We start from the raw sequence: 15,236 nt of genomic DNA, 5'->3' as shown, positions 1-15,236 counted from the left end.
ATGGCACGGTAGCTAATAATGTTCCTGCCACGTCTCCTTTGTTTTGTAAGGTCGAAATCTGTCTCATACACAAAAATCATTTCAAGACCCATGGCATCTGCCTCTAGCTCCATCACTCTCTGGAAGAGACAAGACAGAACAATGTAGCTCAGCAGGCCCCCGCTCAGCAGGCCCGCGCTCAGCACTATGCACTTCCAGATCCAGTACCAATGACACTATAGCTTACCTGCACATATTCATATCGCAGTTGTTTTACACGCTCACTGTTTCTTTCAAAAGGGACTCTGTGAATTTGTCTCATTCGGATTCTGTTGCATGCAAGCAGATGAGACAATACTGAGAGGCTTTATGTCACCATATTGAATGTATTGGTCTCTTGCTCTAGAGGAAATCGCCTTCCTCTGCCACCAGATGCTAAACATCTTGCAATTCTGAAGAAAAAAAAAAGTGTTTACAGTATTGTGTTTCTCAGAGTATTGTGACATTACAAAACCTGGTGGGAAGTTACTTTACTGAACGATTCTCATTTTGAAATGTCCATGTTTGCTACAGTGTAGCGGCTCGGGTTAGGCTGAAGCCGTTGCCCAGCTTCTCTCAGGCTCGTCCCATGGTTTATTACATGGTCCACCACCGTGGCTCTGATGTCATCAGTAATTCTATGTCTGACTCGCCGAACGCTTCCTCCTTCCCTCCCTCCCTCGTCCTACTTCACCCCTTCTTGCTTCTTTACCACCACCACCACCACCTCCTCCTCCTCCTCCTCCTCCTCGTCGTTGTCCTCCAATTCCCACTCTTCTCACTCTCTGTCCAGTGCTGTCCTCCATTGTCGTCCGATCCAAATGCTCAGCTGTGGCTTATTTATAGCGCTCAGGCTGATTGAGAAGTGAACTCACTATCTAAGATTGTTTTCACATGTGTCAGAATGGCCAGACAATTGGGAAAACAGTGTTAATAATAGACATAAATGTGTAGAGTTTTGCTAGGAGTATGCTGATCATTTGGAAATTGAGTGTAAAGCGGTGGTTTGTGTTTACAGTTTTGCAAAGAGTGTGTTACAAAATTGCAAACTGACTGCAATGCAGTGTTTGTACTTCACGTTTTGTGAACTTAGTGAATAGTTTTGCTACAAGTTTAATGGTTTCAGAAATTGTGCTATAAGAATGACTGTTAGTGTTTAAGCATTCAGAAAAAAACTGTAAATAATGTTGCGGTGGGGACGGTAATTGAGGGAACGCGGTGTCTCACATCCTGCGTCCGGCGGGAAACACTCCGTCAGCTCAGCGCTGCTGTACGGCGAATGCGCGGAGTTCTGCTCTAAAATTACACTGTATTTTTTGGCAAAACTAAGAAGTGCTACGATTGTTTTTTTTTTTTTATTTTTATCACTGTTTTTCTGTATTTATTTACGAATTAAGGAGTGTAGTTCGTTATTAATGATCCTTTCCCCGTGTTTTAATAGAAGTGAGAGAGACCATGTCCGTTTGCTAATTAGCTTGTCGGTTTCAGGCTTGGCAGTTCACTGGTTTATTAAGAAACATTTTATTACTGCTTGTTGTATTTTGGTAATTTAATCTAATTTGTGTTCCTAATGTGTTTTTTTTTACTTTAGCAGTTATGTCTCCTGTTAAACGGTTATTGTATGAGCTGACTTAATCTAATTAGTTATGTTCTTTTGTAAGTAGAAAAGTGATTTTAATTTAATTCACCGTAGTGCTGTTTAATTATGTTACTCAGTTATGCTTTGGGCACCGCTTAAGCAGAACATTAATAGGATAGAACAGAAAGCCTTTAAGGTCATTTTACAGGTAGCAAATACAATATATAGACATACATATGTATCATGTACATTAGATTTTAGTCAGAGAGAAAATGTTTTTAACACGTTTGCTCAGCTCACAGTACCCCGTCATTTATTTTTGTCAAACATACATTTCAGAGTAAAGAGGATTAGACAGGTTAAAAAGCAGAGATTTACCATGGCGAACCAGCAATGTCACACTGTAATACAGTAAAAACAATTCCTCCAGCAGGCATTGGGCTATCCCAGCATGCACAGCGACACTGAGGTGTCTGGATAAACCCCAAATGCTGGACACAGGGGCTCAGTGAATGAGGAGGTGACCCTGTGCAGGAGGGTCAGTCCATCAGAGGAGACTTTGTAGAAGGACAGAGCACCAGCCCCCCAGTCCAGATACACTCCTACTCTGCGGGAGCCTGAGGGCTCTATGGGTATGAAAGTCTGTTTATTATTGTGCCGGACAGAGTAACTGTCAGGATCACACCACAGACTCCATGACTTGTCATTGTATCCAAGCAGACAATCACTCCATCCTTTCCTCTCGATCCCTTTATAAGTCACTCCTATCCGGGCATCATCCCCATCCCACTCAGCCTCCCAGTAACAGCGGCCAGTCAGACTCTCTCTGCACAGAACTTGGTGCCACCGGCCAAATCTCTCTGGATGATCAGGATATGGCTGCTTTGCCCCCCATGTCGCCTTCCTGTTCCCCTCTGACAGAGACAGGTGTCTGTTTGCTGTGTTGGGGTCCAGCGTCAGCTGGCAGGAGTCTGTAGGCAGGAGAAAGAGCCGCTAAGACCATCAGGCAGAGCAGCATTTCAGCCTGTGCTTTATTTTCAGTACGATACAAGAACAGCGCAGCTTCCCAATCCGAACCGGGAATTCAGATACAGGCAGCCCCAGAGTTAAGAACGCCCGACTTACGGACACCTCGTACTTACAGACGTACTGCCAGGAAAACTGTTATATTAAAAATAATGAATGCATGCGCTTGTCAGTTGGAGGTACAGTACAGTAACAAATTGACTTCTATTTTTACTGTAAAGTATTGTGTACCCTGTTTATGATTCCGACTTGTCTACAAACTCGACTTAAAGACAGACTTTGGGAACGGATTCCGTCTGTAACCTGGAGCTGTCTGTGTGTGAAATACCTGAGGGAATGTCGGCCACCAAATGCCACAAGTGCTAAACTAACGACTTCATTACGGGTAAATAAAAATACAGAGTGACGGCATTCATCAGACAGACTCACCACAAACATATTTACCACAAAAATTTGACACCAAAGATTAATACCAAAATGAGTGTCTTTACGTTAAAATATAAACTTCCTTCTAAACAATTCAGACCCGAACCTCCTCACAGCAGCGTTAACCACAGACCGAGGAGAGAGTCCGATATCACCGCCGGTTTGGGGAGACTATGGGAGCCGTCTTATGACAGTACTAATGGATCTCAAAAAGAAATTGTGTACATTTGTTTGTGCAGAAGTTCCCAGACTACAATTTTTATTTCAGAAACCAGTCATCTATAAACCCAACCCCAACAGTTTTTTTATGATAATTGAATTAATGGTTTAATTTAATGTTTTTGGTGATGTCTGGATGTTTTTTTCCTTTGGATGTCAAAATGACACACAGAAACTCACCAAAACACAAACAGGCAAATTCATACAATACATACAATGCAAAAAACATACTCATCACAACAACTGTGTGACTACATTCATAAAGTAGTATTAATGGTATTATTAATAAAAACCTGCAAACACACTTACATTTCTGTAAGCCTGGTCTGGTCCTGCACTCTCCACCGTGGTCCACACTACAGGAGAAGCAGAATGACATAGACTGCTGTATCTATTTATTTATTGGTGCCTCTTCTTCACATACATGCATAAGTATCTGTAGCGTGTCAGACACACACTCTGTACTCACTTCAGCTTCTCCAGTTTACAGCTGGGATCCTCCAGTACAGCAGAGAGCAGCCTCACTCCTGAGTCTCCTGGGTGGTTGTAGCTCAGGTCCAGCTCTCTCAGGTGTAAGGGGTTTGACCTCAGAGCTGAAGCCAGGGAAGAACAGCCTTCTTCTGTGACTCTACAGCCTGACAACCTGCAGAGAGACAGACAAAAACTCTCAGGTAAATAAGATCACCTCACCAGTACAAGTATTACTTTTAAGTAAATGTGAGTACTTTCAATAATCACAGTATAATACCCAGTATACTAACCTCAGTATCTCCAGTTTACAGTGTGGAATACCCAGTAATACTGACCTCAACATGTCCAATTTACAGTGTGGAATACCCAGTAATACTGACCTCAGTGGCCCCAGTTTAGTGTGGAATACCCAGTAAAACTGACCTCAGTGTCTCCCATTTACAGTGGGGAATACCCAGCAATTGTCACGGATGAACCCCGGGGATCCCCAACTGACATCAGGAAGACAACACCTCCGGGGATTCCTTGACCCACCTTTCTTCATTTATGGTGCGCTCGATTATTTCTCTCCAACTTGGAACTTGGATGAAAACGTCACGAAAAATGTCACTTCCTGTCAGCACCCTGACCACGATATTTGTCAAGCCCCAAGATCGACTCCGCACATCACCCGACCTCAGCCTGCCCCACGATAACGATCCTGCCAGCATCTTGGGTTTTGGTGTTCTATGCTCTCCGTTATTAGGACCTGGACAACGAACTGCCTTTTCGTAATTAAAGGAGTTTCTTCGCATCTGATTCTGCGACAGCGTCCTCATTTCCCCTATAAAACCCTCACAAGCAATACTGACCTCAGTAACTCTAGTTTACAGTGTGGAATACCCAGTAATACTGATTTCAATATATCCAGTTTACTGTCCGGAATACCCAGTAAAACTGACCTCAGTATCTCTAGTGTATCATGTGGAATACCCAGTAATACTGACCTCAGTATCTCCAGTTTACAGCCTGGAATACCCAGTAATACTGACCTCAGTATCCCCAGTTTACAGTGTGAATCCTCCAGTCCAGCAGAGAGCAGCTTCACTCCTGAATCCTGCAGGTCATTGTCACTCAGATCCAGCTCTCTCAACTGTGAGGAGTTTGATCTGAGAGCCGAAGCCAGCGCATCACAGCATTTCTCTGTGAGATTACAGCTGTCCAACCTGGAAAAGAAAACGTTTTTAGACACAACCATATACGCAACCTAGGCTTTGTTAACGGTACTGTGTATTATTAACAATGCTTGCGAAAATACTATGTGAAAATTATATGTAAATCCTCCCATAAACATATTCAGACCAATGAAACAGCTTCTATTGCAGCCGTCAGCCATTGTTCTGCCAGGTGTCCCCAAAGTAGGGCTGGGTATCGAACTTCAGTACTTTTATGGCACCGACCAAACCTGGAAAGTGGTTCACAGTTCTGTGACCATTTAGCCACATTTTGTGACCATTTTTGTAGAAAGTGCGTCTACATTTTATGACTATAGGAGCACCAGTGCTGTGCCATCATTTATACCCAAATATGCTCCCATATAATGGCTGACCACATCGTCAAATATCACGTGAAACACCTGGAGAAAGTGAGAATTGGTGTGTGTGTGTATGCAGGTGTGTGCGTGTGTACGCACGTGTGTGTGTATGCACGTGTGTGTGTGTGTGTGTGTGGATTATATTATTATTTCATTGTGGTGACCAAATATCCCCCACAATGTAATATAAACCTGTTATTTTGTCGCTGTGGGGACCATTTTTCAGGTTTTTGCTGCCCCAAGTGATCCACAGTAGAAGTAGGTCATACGCAATATGTTATGCAGTAGTACAAATGTTTAAATAGTTAGTCACATTAATCATATGTTAACCATGGATTTACCGTAAATTAATATCTATATCCATAATTCAAGTAGAAGACTAGCGGTCGAGACATGTTTTGAGAAATTGAGCAAAATGGGTGGATGTACGCTGCTACCAAGGTGAACCAATAGAGCATGAGAATTATGTTTGTTATACGTTTGATCTTTGTTGGTGTTTTTTGACCATTTAGGACTTAGAAGTCCTTATAGGAAATTGGGTGTTATGGTTTATCAATTGGTTGCTTGGGGTACCTGGTGCCGGGAGTGTGACTGGAGCGCTTTGCCGGATTGCTAGAATAAAGGAGAAAACTGAGAGGTCTGGAATTTTATTCTAAGTGGTCTAACTAGAGTTACCAGAGGTTGATTTTTCCCCCAACAATTTGGCGCCCAACGTGGGGCAGCTGAGTTCCTCGCTTGTTCTAGACGACAGGATACTGCAATAGAAGTGGGTAAAATGTGGAGCCTGATGGGACCAGATCCAGACTAGACTGAGAATTCTTATTGATCTTAAATGGCATGTTGCCCTGAGACTCATTAAAATCTGCATAAATATTGTGGTCAGCACTACAACCAATCATCTAGGGTTTTGGGTTCGATTCCTGCCTGGGATATGTGTGTGTGTTTATGTAGGAATTGAATGATGTCCAGAGGAGCTTCATTTTTTTAAAATACACTTGAATTTATGATCCAATGAGTGAAATCCTTTTTTCTCTATTGTTATATCGGGGAACTTGTCAAATCACCTACACACTAATCTCAGAACTACCAGCCCTCATCCATCCCCATGGAGGAACTGTCTTTTTGCCAATCCCAGCTTGCTCTCCATGAGACACACAGACACACACAGGTGAGAGGAAGTTTGGGGTCACAGCACAGAATCGGCCAGCATCCAGCACTCCTACAGCCATTGGCATTAAGGGTCTTGGTCAAGGGTCCAGCGATGACATCACTGCCGGCCAGGAGATCTGAACCAGCGACCTTCACCAAGGGCACAGAGTCCGAACCCGCAGTCACATACCACACCCAGTATTTACAGAAATACTTCCTCCAGTATCCAGAACTGAAAAGAATTTCTGAGTGTCAAAGGATGGTCATGGAAAACCTGTATTTTAATGACATCACTACCTTCAGTCAATATAAAATCTGGGTTCCAAAAACATCCAGCCTGGTTATTAATCCAAGAGGGGAAATAATATATTTATACAGTTTCATTGTATATTTAAAACGATGTTAGTCTATTGCTGCCTGACTAGCTGTCGTCGCATCCTCAGCCAGGAGCAGCTGAGGCCAGCAGAGGGCGCCAGTGAGCAGTCAGAGACAGCAGTCTTCTGGAAGCTCCCAGCTCTAGGCTCCATCACATGGACACACCTGCTGACAGTAACACTCACATACCATTTCTGTGGGGCTGGTGTGTGACTCAGCAGGCTAAGCCTCTGTGCCTGTGGTTGGAGGATCACTGGTTAGACACTCAGCAGAACAGTCACATGTCTGTGGGCCCTTGATCGAGGCCCTTAACCCCCAGCTCCAGGGCTGCTGGATGTCAGCTGACCCTGTGCTGTGACCCCTAAGCTTGGTCTCACCTGTAAATGTGTCTGTGTCTCTCATGGAGAGTGAGAAGAGATGCATTCCAATGTACCTCTACTTGTGCAAATAAAGGATCATTTCACTCATAACCCCTCAGATAAGGACCTCCTTTGTTTCTATAGCAGGTTAGGATGCACACAGGATTGTCATGGAAATGACACTTTTGTGTTTTACTACATCACTACCCTCAGTCATTATAAAATCTGGGTTCCAGATTGTTTTTTGATAATCCAGCCCAGTTGTTTATCCACAAGGAGAAATACATTGTATATTTTAAATATTTTAAACAATGTTAATCTGTTACTGCCAGACATGATACTGTTTCACATCCTGACTTACAGAGCTCTCCTAGATGTCTTGACCACAGGCAGCAGCCTCCAATGTTCCTTATCTGATCTGATGAATTTCTTCAGATCAAACACATCCAGCTCCTTATCTGACATCAGTAACACAAAGGCCAGAGCTGAGTACTGTGCAGGTGAGAGGTCTTCTGCTGAAAGACTTCCTGAGTTCAGGAATCCTTGTACTTGCTCTACTAGAGAATTGTCACCCAGCTCATTCAGACAGTGGAAGAGGTTGATGGTCCTTTCTGGAGATAAATTGTTCTTTATTTTTCTCTTGATATATTGGGCTGTTTCTTTAATATCATGTGAGATGGTTCTTGTCTGTCCCAGAAGTCTTTGTAACAGAGTCTTACTGGAGTCTGTTGAGAGGCCCAGGAGGAAGCGGAGGTAGAGGTCCAAGTGTCCATTCTTGCTCTCTAATGCCTGATCCACTGAAGTCTTCAGCAGGTCAGCAGATGAGTTTGAGAGAAACGCATATAAAGCAGCGAGATACTCTTGGACGCTCAGATGCACAAAGCAGTACACCTTCTCCTGATACAGCCCATATTCCTCTTTAAAGATGTCTGTGCACAATCCAGAGTAAACTGAAGCTTCACTGACATCAAGGTCATTCTCTATCAGATTTTGCTCATAAAATATGAGATTGCCTTTCTCAAGGTTGTCAAAAGCCAGCTTACCAAGTTTTATCAGGGATTTCTTACTAGATTCAAAACATTTATTAAGCTTGGTTTCACTTTTTTTCACGTACTTGTCATTTTTTAAACTTGTCTGAAAGATCAGGAAGTGTGTGTACATTTCAGTCAGAGTGCTTGGAATTTCTCCCCTGTCAGTTTCAGTAAAAAGCTTCTCAAGGACAGTGGCTGAAATCCAGCAGAACACAGGTATGTGGCACATGATGAAGAGGCTCTGTGATGATTTCACATGTGTGATAATCCTGCTGGCCAGGCTCTCATCACTGAATCTCCTCCTGAAATACTCCTCCTTCTGGGCATCACTGAACCCTCGTATCTCTGTCACCCGGTGGACGTACTCAGTTGGTATCTGATTGGCTGCTGCTGGCCGGGAGGTTATCCAGAGGAGAGCGGATGGGAGCAGATCCCCCTTAATGAGGTTAGTCAACAGCACATCCAGTGACGTTTTCTTTGTTGCATCAAACCAGCTCTCATTGTTCTGAAAATCTAGAGGAAGGCGACACTCATCCAGACCATCAAAGATGAACAAGACTTTGTACCTAAAAAGCTTAGTGGATTCGAATGATTTCAGTTCTGGGACAAAGCGGTGAAGCAGTTCAATCAGACTGAATTCATCCTTAATCAAATTCAGGTTCCGGAAAGGAAGAGCAAATATGAAGTGAACATCCTGGTTTGCTTTTCCTTCTGCCCAGTCGAGAATAAATTTTTGCACAGAGACTGTTTTCCCGATACCTGCCACCCCTTTAGTGAGTACAGTTCTGATAGGTGTCTCACGCCCCCATAAGGGTTTAAATATATCATTGCACTTGACTGTAGTATCTTCTGTTAGCCTTTTCTTGGATGCTGTTTCAATCTGTCTCACTTCATGTTCATCATTGACTCCTCCAGTCCCACCTTCAGTTATGTAGAGTTCTGTGTAAATCTCATTGAGGAGTGTTCGCTGTCCTTCCTTAGCTTTCCCTTCAAATACACACTCACATTTCTGCTTCAGGGTACATTTGATTTGACATTGTGCCAGAAGATGCCCTTAAATGAAATGAGAGGTAAATAAACTTTTCAAAAAACAAAATTTTTTACTCACACAAGCAAACCTAAATCTAATTAAATGATAAACTGAAATGTAATACATGTTTTTTTTCATATACTAATTTTCTGAGACCAAACGAACAAAGAGAATGACATTCAATTCTTACTCTTCTCCAGTATGTCAGCGAGATCATTTTGCTCCATGGTCCTCAGGATGTACAGTGTGATCTTCAGAGCTCCTTCTCTACCCCAGGCTTTCTGCATCTGACCATCACTGTCCAGGTCATTGTCCTCCTCCAGCTGAGACTCAGAGCATTCTGAGTAATTCTGATTTAGGTACCTCTTGATCTTCTTCAGCTCATCCTTCAGGAACCTTACAGCATTTTCTTCTACTGACTAAAATGCACAGTCACCGTTAATTATTAGTATTTGAACCAAACTTTTCATTATTTCATTTGTAATTGTAGGTTTAAGTATCTTTCCTTCATCATGATTAGTTTCTTATTATGCAGCTGTATAAAATATAAGCCAATTCACACAACAGTCTAGTAAATATATATTAGCAGTAAATGCATACCTTCATCACGGAAGATAAACCCGGTTTCTCCTGTAGATCTGAACTGCATTCGTCTCTTTGGTCACTGTGAATAAGATAGAAATATAAAGACCTTGCTCTTAAAGCAGTTAACCCTTAACAAACTGATCAGGAAGGCCTGCTCAGTCACAGGACTGACCCTGAACAGACTCATCAGGAAGGTCAGCTCCGTCACAGCACTGACCCTGAACAAACTGATCAGGAAGGCCAGCTCCATCACAGCACTGACCCTGAACAAACTCATCAGGAAGGCCAGCTCCGTCACAGCACTGACCCTGAACAAACTGATCAGGAAGGCCAGCTCCATCACAGCACTGACCCTGAGCAAACTGATCAGGAAGGCCAGCTCCTTCACAGCACTGACCCTGAGCAAACTCATCAGGAAGGCCAGCTCCATCACAGCACTGACTCTGAGCAAACTGATCAGGAAGGCCAGCTCCTTCACAGCACTGACCCTGAGCAAACTCATCAGGAAGGCCAGCTCCATCACAGCACTGACCCTGAACAAACTGATCAGGAAGGCCAGCTCCATCACAGCACTGACCCTGAACAGACTCATCAGGAAGTTTATATCAAATAAAGACAAAACCTCTGTATAAATTTTCAAAGACAAGAGGGTTTGTGAAAGTTAAAAAAGATGCATTCTTTGAAAAGCTTTTATCCTCATAGCTTGACTGTGAGTCTGAGTGTTTGTTTAAATGCACATTTACCTCTGATATGTAGATAAAGGTCCCTCTCTGAATCTGAGTGGGGGCTGCATTGACCAGTCGCTCTTCATGGAAACACAGCTGGGTGCAGGTGAGTCTGCTCTCTCCATCAGGACACTGTGGACAAAACAAAAGTATACAATGTTAGGAAGGCAAACTTTAATGGTATGAGAAACTGCAAACTGGATGTTAAATAACAAAACTGTTGAAGAGGCATGAGAAGTTTTTAAAAGCACATTATTGCAAGAGGACTTCATACCTGTTTTCAGCAAAACTAAATATAGGAAAGTACAACCAAGGTGGTTTACTAAGGAAATTAAGAATAAAGTCAGGAGGAAAAGGGCTCTGTGCCACAAATGGAAATTAACTAATGATGTCGGAATAAAGCAGGAGTATCTAAGTCTACAGGTTGGGTTAAAAATGGTATTAGACTCGCTAAGAGGAATGTTAAAAGTAAGATTGTATTGGAGGCTAAGGTAGGAACACATGCTGATTGTAGACCACACTACAGCCCACCTCAGGGATGAGAGCCTGTGGCGGGATGAGTGCAGTGGGTGACAATACAGCACCACACTAGGTCAAATGGACTAGAGTGAGTTTTTCCCAGTGACTGGAGTCCCAATCCTGCCATTAACCTCCAAATTTTCCTGTAAGATGGAGAACCTCCTTATAAGACTAGAGGAAGATTACCATCATATCCAGGATGAAGCAATTATAGGTTAAGGGCCTTGCTCAAGGGCCCAACAGAGTAGGATCACTGGTGGCATTCGTAGGATTTGAACCAGCGACCTTCCGAAAGCCGGCACAGATCTCTAGCCTCAGAACCACCACTCTGCCCACAAGGCGTCAGATAACATTAAAAGTTTCTTCCAGTATTTTAACACCAAAAGAGCTCTAAAGACTGAAGTCATCAATCTGCAGGAGTGCATAGGTCTTATAACTGAAAATGAAATCGATATAGATAATGAGTTTAATGATTGTTTTGTGTGGGTGTTCACTGTAGAGGACATGAGTAACATTCCGACGCTTATTCCTAATCCAACTCCATCTCTGAGCAGTATATGTACAGTATAGCTGAAGCTGAAGGACCACAAAGCCTAGCTAAACTCGGAGTTTGTACAGAAGTGGACAAATTTGTTGGTACCCTTACAGCTCATTGAAACAATGCTTCATTTCTCCTGAAAAGCGATTTGACTAAAAGCAGTTGTCTAATGTGCACCTGCATGCCTTTAGTATGTGAGAGAGTAAACCAAAAAAATTGTGAAAAGATTTGTTGGCATTTTTACCAAGATGCTAAAATAATATGGACAGATTTGTCGGTAACCCTAAAGAGGCTGTTTATCCTTACATCCATCCATCCATCCATCCATTTTCCAAACCGCTTATCCTATTGGGTCGCGGGGGGTCCGGAGCCTATCCCGGAATCAATGGGCACGAGGCAGGGAACAACCCAGGATGGTGGGCCAGCCCATCGCAGGTTTATCCTTACATTATAATCATATTTCAATCCAAGTGTTTAACCTTTATTAACATCACAGGTGCCTTCAAGCTTCTCATCAGCCATTCAGCCTATTTAAGTATCTTGTATTATACAGCAAATATTAATGTGCCCCCCCCCCCCTCAGCTAGGAACCCTGCTTACTTTTACCTTATGATCTAACTATAGACTCACAGAGACATGCATGCTAGTGGGCTGGATCACTGTTACCTCTCAGGCTCCTTTGAAATACACCCCACAGGGGGGGTCATTTCAGACACAGCTCCTCCCTCCTTATTCCCCACAGGGGGGGTCATTTCAGAAGCAGGTTCCTCCATTTTGGTGCGGATCCAGAGCAGATGATTCCTGCTGGCGTCTCTGTGAACATGAAGGGTAAACAGACACATGCAGATACAATATCTAACAATCAACACTTTTACGTTGAACTGGACGCTACAAGAATAACAACAACGTCACGCTAGCAGTTTTTTTTTTTTAAGAAAACACAACACCCTCAGAACTTTATCTACTTTATTCCCGTAGTGCCACACGCTCCATGTTAGACGGCGCTGAATTTGAGGTGAACCCAAGTCATTAAAACATTCGATATAAACGTGTTAAATCACTTAACATTCGACTAATTATTCCATACCGCACGTTTACTCCATGCGATTATTTACAGCGTATCGAATTACATATTAAACGTCTGATTATACTGAGACGTATTAAATCCCAGCAGGTGTGTTAAACAGGGGCAGATTTAAGGGGCGGCCACCGCACATCAAAATAATAAATAACGAAATATGAATTATTTTATTTTCTAAGCAGAAGCACAGAAAACACCCGGGGCGGTGCGGCCGCCCCCATAAATATAACTGCCCCCCGATTATTTTATTATTACTTGTATCTGCTGACTATAATCTTACCTTGCAATACAAAATATCTTTATATTATTCCCGAGTTTTATTCGTGTTCCTTGCTGACGTGGCGACTCTGGCTTTAAATGTCTTTTACTTTCATTTACAGACGGAATTATCACTTCATTCTGTGGGGGGGGGGGGGGAGAACCTGCTCTCCGGTAACCGACGGGCTGCACCTGGGGCGGGGCGGAGGAATGTCGCTGGTTAACTTAACAGTGATATAATGCTTATTTCCTTGACTCGCTTGTCATGTAAATTGTACACTTTTCGGGTGTGAGAGATAATGATGTGATTTGTACACGTGATTGGTGTTATCTCCCGATGTTTGCTATTGCCCTCTAGCTGTAGCACCCAGCTGCATTTATTATTCAATTCAATTTATTTTTATATAGCGCCTTTCACAGCAAAGTCGTTCTAAAGTGCTTTACCTGGATGTGTTGTGCTTTGTTACAACATCATTACAGAGAGAGATACAGAAGAGGAAAAAGGAAGGAAAGAAATTAAATAAAGAAAACCAGACGACAAGAGAGGAGAGGAACCAAAAACTCCCAAAGAGAAAAAAACCTCTGGGGGTCCAAGGTCAACTGGCTGCCCACCCCCCCGGACATGTTACTGAATACAGAAAAGAGTGGACATGCTTGCTAAAGGCTGGGTATAAGCTGTGATTAAGGATCAAGATAAAGTCCATTAATGAGTCTGTTATCCACGCTGGCCTGTGTAGTGGGGGCACTGGATGCTGCCCCCACGATGATACAGTTCGTATGTTGATGTCACCCCTCCATGGGACTGAACCTAGACTCCAGCTCAGATGGTGCCCCCCCCCGGGAGGGAGACAGCATGGATGGTCAGAACATGCATTGACACATCAATGGACAAGCATAGTAGATAAAAATGACATGAACAGCAGCACCAGCAGCCATAGTTACGGTGTGTTAGGTTGTGGGTAATAAGCTAAACTGAAGTAATAGGTCTTCAGTCGTGGTTTAAAGACCGAGACCAAATCGGCATCCCGACCACAGGCTGGTAAACCATCCCACAGTGTGGGGGTCCTGTAGCAGAAGGCTTTACCGCCCACGCTCACTTTATTTATACGTGGAACGACAGAAACCTGCATTCTGTGATCTGAGCGGATGGTGCGGCTTGTAACCTTGAAGCAAATCTGTCAGGGAGGCAGGAGCTCGACCTTTAAGTGCCTTATATGTAAGTAGGAGAACTTTGAAGTCCTGAACCTTAAATCACAAAATAAATCAGGAGTCTAGTCTACCTCAGTTAATCTATTACAGAGCCAGTTTGGTCTTTATTTGTATTGCACTATACTGATATTAAACCTCATAAATATATACATTTGATGACATAGTAATTCATCTTTAATCAATAAACACATATGTGACCCTCCAGCACAAAACTGTACACTTGGGTCAAAAATTAGAAATTAGGATTATGGTACCAAATGAAAGAGCACAAAAAATATCTAAAAATATGGCCATGCGACTTCCGTACGATTTTGTGCTGGAGTGTCACATATAGTAGATGTTTAGCTTTAATCACATTATGAAGCTCTCTGCAATAATAATATAATGATAAGATGCAGTAGTTATACAATTGCTTAATTTAAATTACATGTTTGTCCAGTTAATAACAAAAATGCTCTTTTGGAAAAACACTGCATTTTTCACATGCAAATCCAGTGACTCTTCAGTCTGTTCCGCTTTGCTGGTTCAAAGTGAGGACTGAGTGTGCAGTGATACAGGCGACAGCGCGCACTGCATCTGTCTATATCAGGCAGAGAATCCTCAGGTGGAATCACAGAATGTATCTGGTTTATCAAACAACATGCTAAAATTAACGCAGGGCAATTAAAAACAACACAGACCCCATTAAAACAGGGTCTTTAAATGATATGTGTCACGCTCGATCGCGGGCAGAGCGGCGATCGTGCGGGCGAGCAGGCAGAAACGGGCAGACAAGCCGTAATCAGGGCAAACAAGGGGTTTATTACGAGTAACGGGGCAGGGAACAGAAGACGCCAACTAACATCAATGACAGACAACGGGTTAGTACAAAACAGGAACTTAAATACATGGAACAAGGCAGCAGGAAACAAGACACGACTGGGCACGATCAGGAAATCACACGTGGGTAATTAGGGGGCGTGGCACACACGAGGAGCGGACGAGCCGGGCATGACAGAACCCCCCCCCAAAGGCGCGCTACACCGGGCGCGCCTAGGAAGGGGGCGACGGACGGGACGAGGCAGA

General features: G+C 43.2%; 1 protein-coding gene and 1 long non-coding RNA gene across 6 annotated transcripts in view; one reads left to right on the top strand and one right to left on the bottom strand.

The window, feature by feature from the left end:
* LOC125719996 (NACHT, LRR and PYD domains-containing protein 12-like) overlaps positions 1 to 13,540 on the bottom strand; it is a 36,566-nt gene extending 23,026 nt beyond the window's left edge. Inside the window, exons 1-7 of one of the 5 annotated variants that reach the window (XM_048994930.1) lie at positions 12,985 to 13,533; positions 12,290 to 12,436; positions 10,585 to 10,698; positions 9,857 to 9,920; positions 9,447 to 9,675; positions 7,557 to 9,279; positions 4,771 to 4,944 (exon numbers count right to left, since the gene is read on the bottom strand). In XM_048994930.1, coding sequence (XP_048850887.1) covers positions 4,771 to 4,944; positions 7,557 to 9,279; positions 9,447 to 9,675; positions 9,857 to 9,920; positions 10,585 to 10,698; positions 12,290 to 12,396 — 2,411 coding nt within the window. In that variant the 5' untranslated portion in view covers positions 12,397 to 12,436; positions 12,985 to 13,533. Of the gene's footprint in view, positions 1 to 4,770; positions 4,945 to 7,556; positions 9,280 to 9,446; positions 9,676 to 9,856; positions 9,921 to 10,584; positions 10,699 to 12,289; positions 12,437 to 12,984 lie in introns of all 5 variants that reach the window. The other 4 variants (XM_048994934.1, XM_048994933.1, XM_048994931.1 and 1 more) reach the window with 4 other exon arrangements.
* Positions 213 to 4,537, top strand: LOC125720007 (uncharacterized). The gene is made up of 2 exons (XR_007385323.1): positions 213 to 3,939; positions 4,184 to 4,537. It is a non-coding gene; the product is annotated as an uncharacterized LOC125720007 (long non-coding RNA).
* Positions 13,541 to 15,236: the final 1,696 nt, after the last annotated feature.

Source organism: Brienomyrus brachyistius, chromosome 24 (assembly GCF_023856365.1).
Source record: "Brienomyrus brachyistius isolate T26 chromosome 24, BBRACH_0.4, whole genome shotgun sequence".
In the NCBI taxonomy this organism is placed as follows: Eukaryota; Metazoa; Chordata; class Actinopteri; order Osteoglossiformes; family Mormyridae; genus Brienomyrus; species Brienomyrus brachyistius.
Note: the sequence above shows the minus strand (reverse complement) of the source record. Positions and strands in the feature narration are given on the sequence as shown.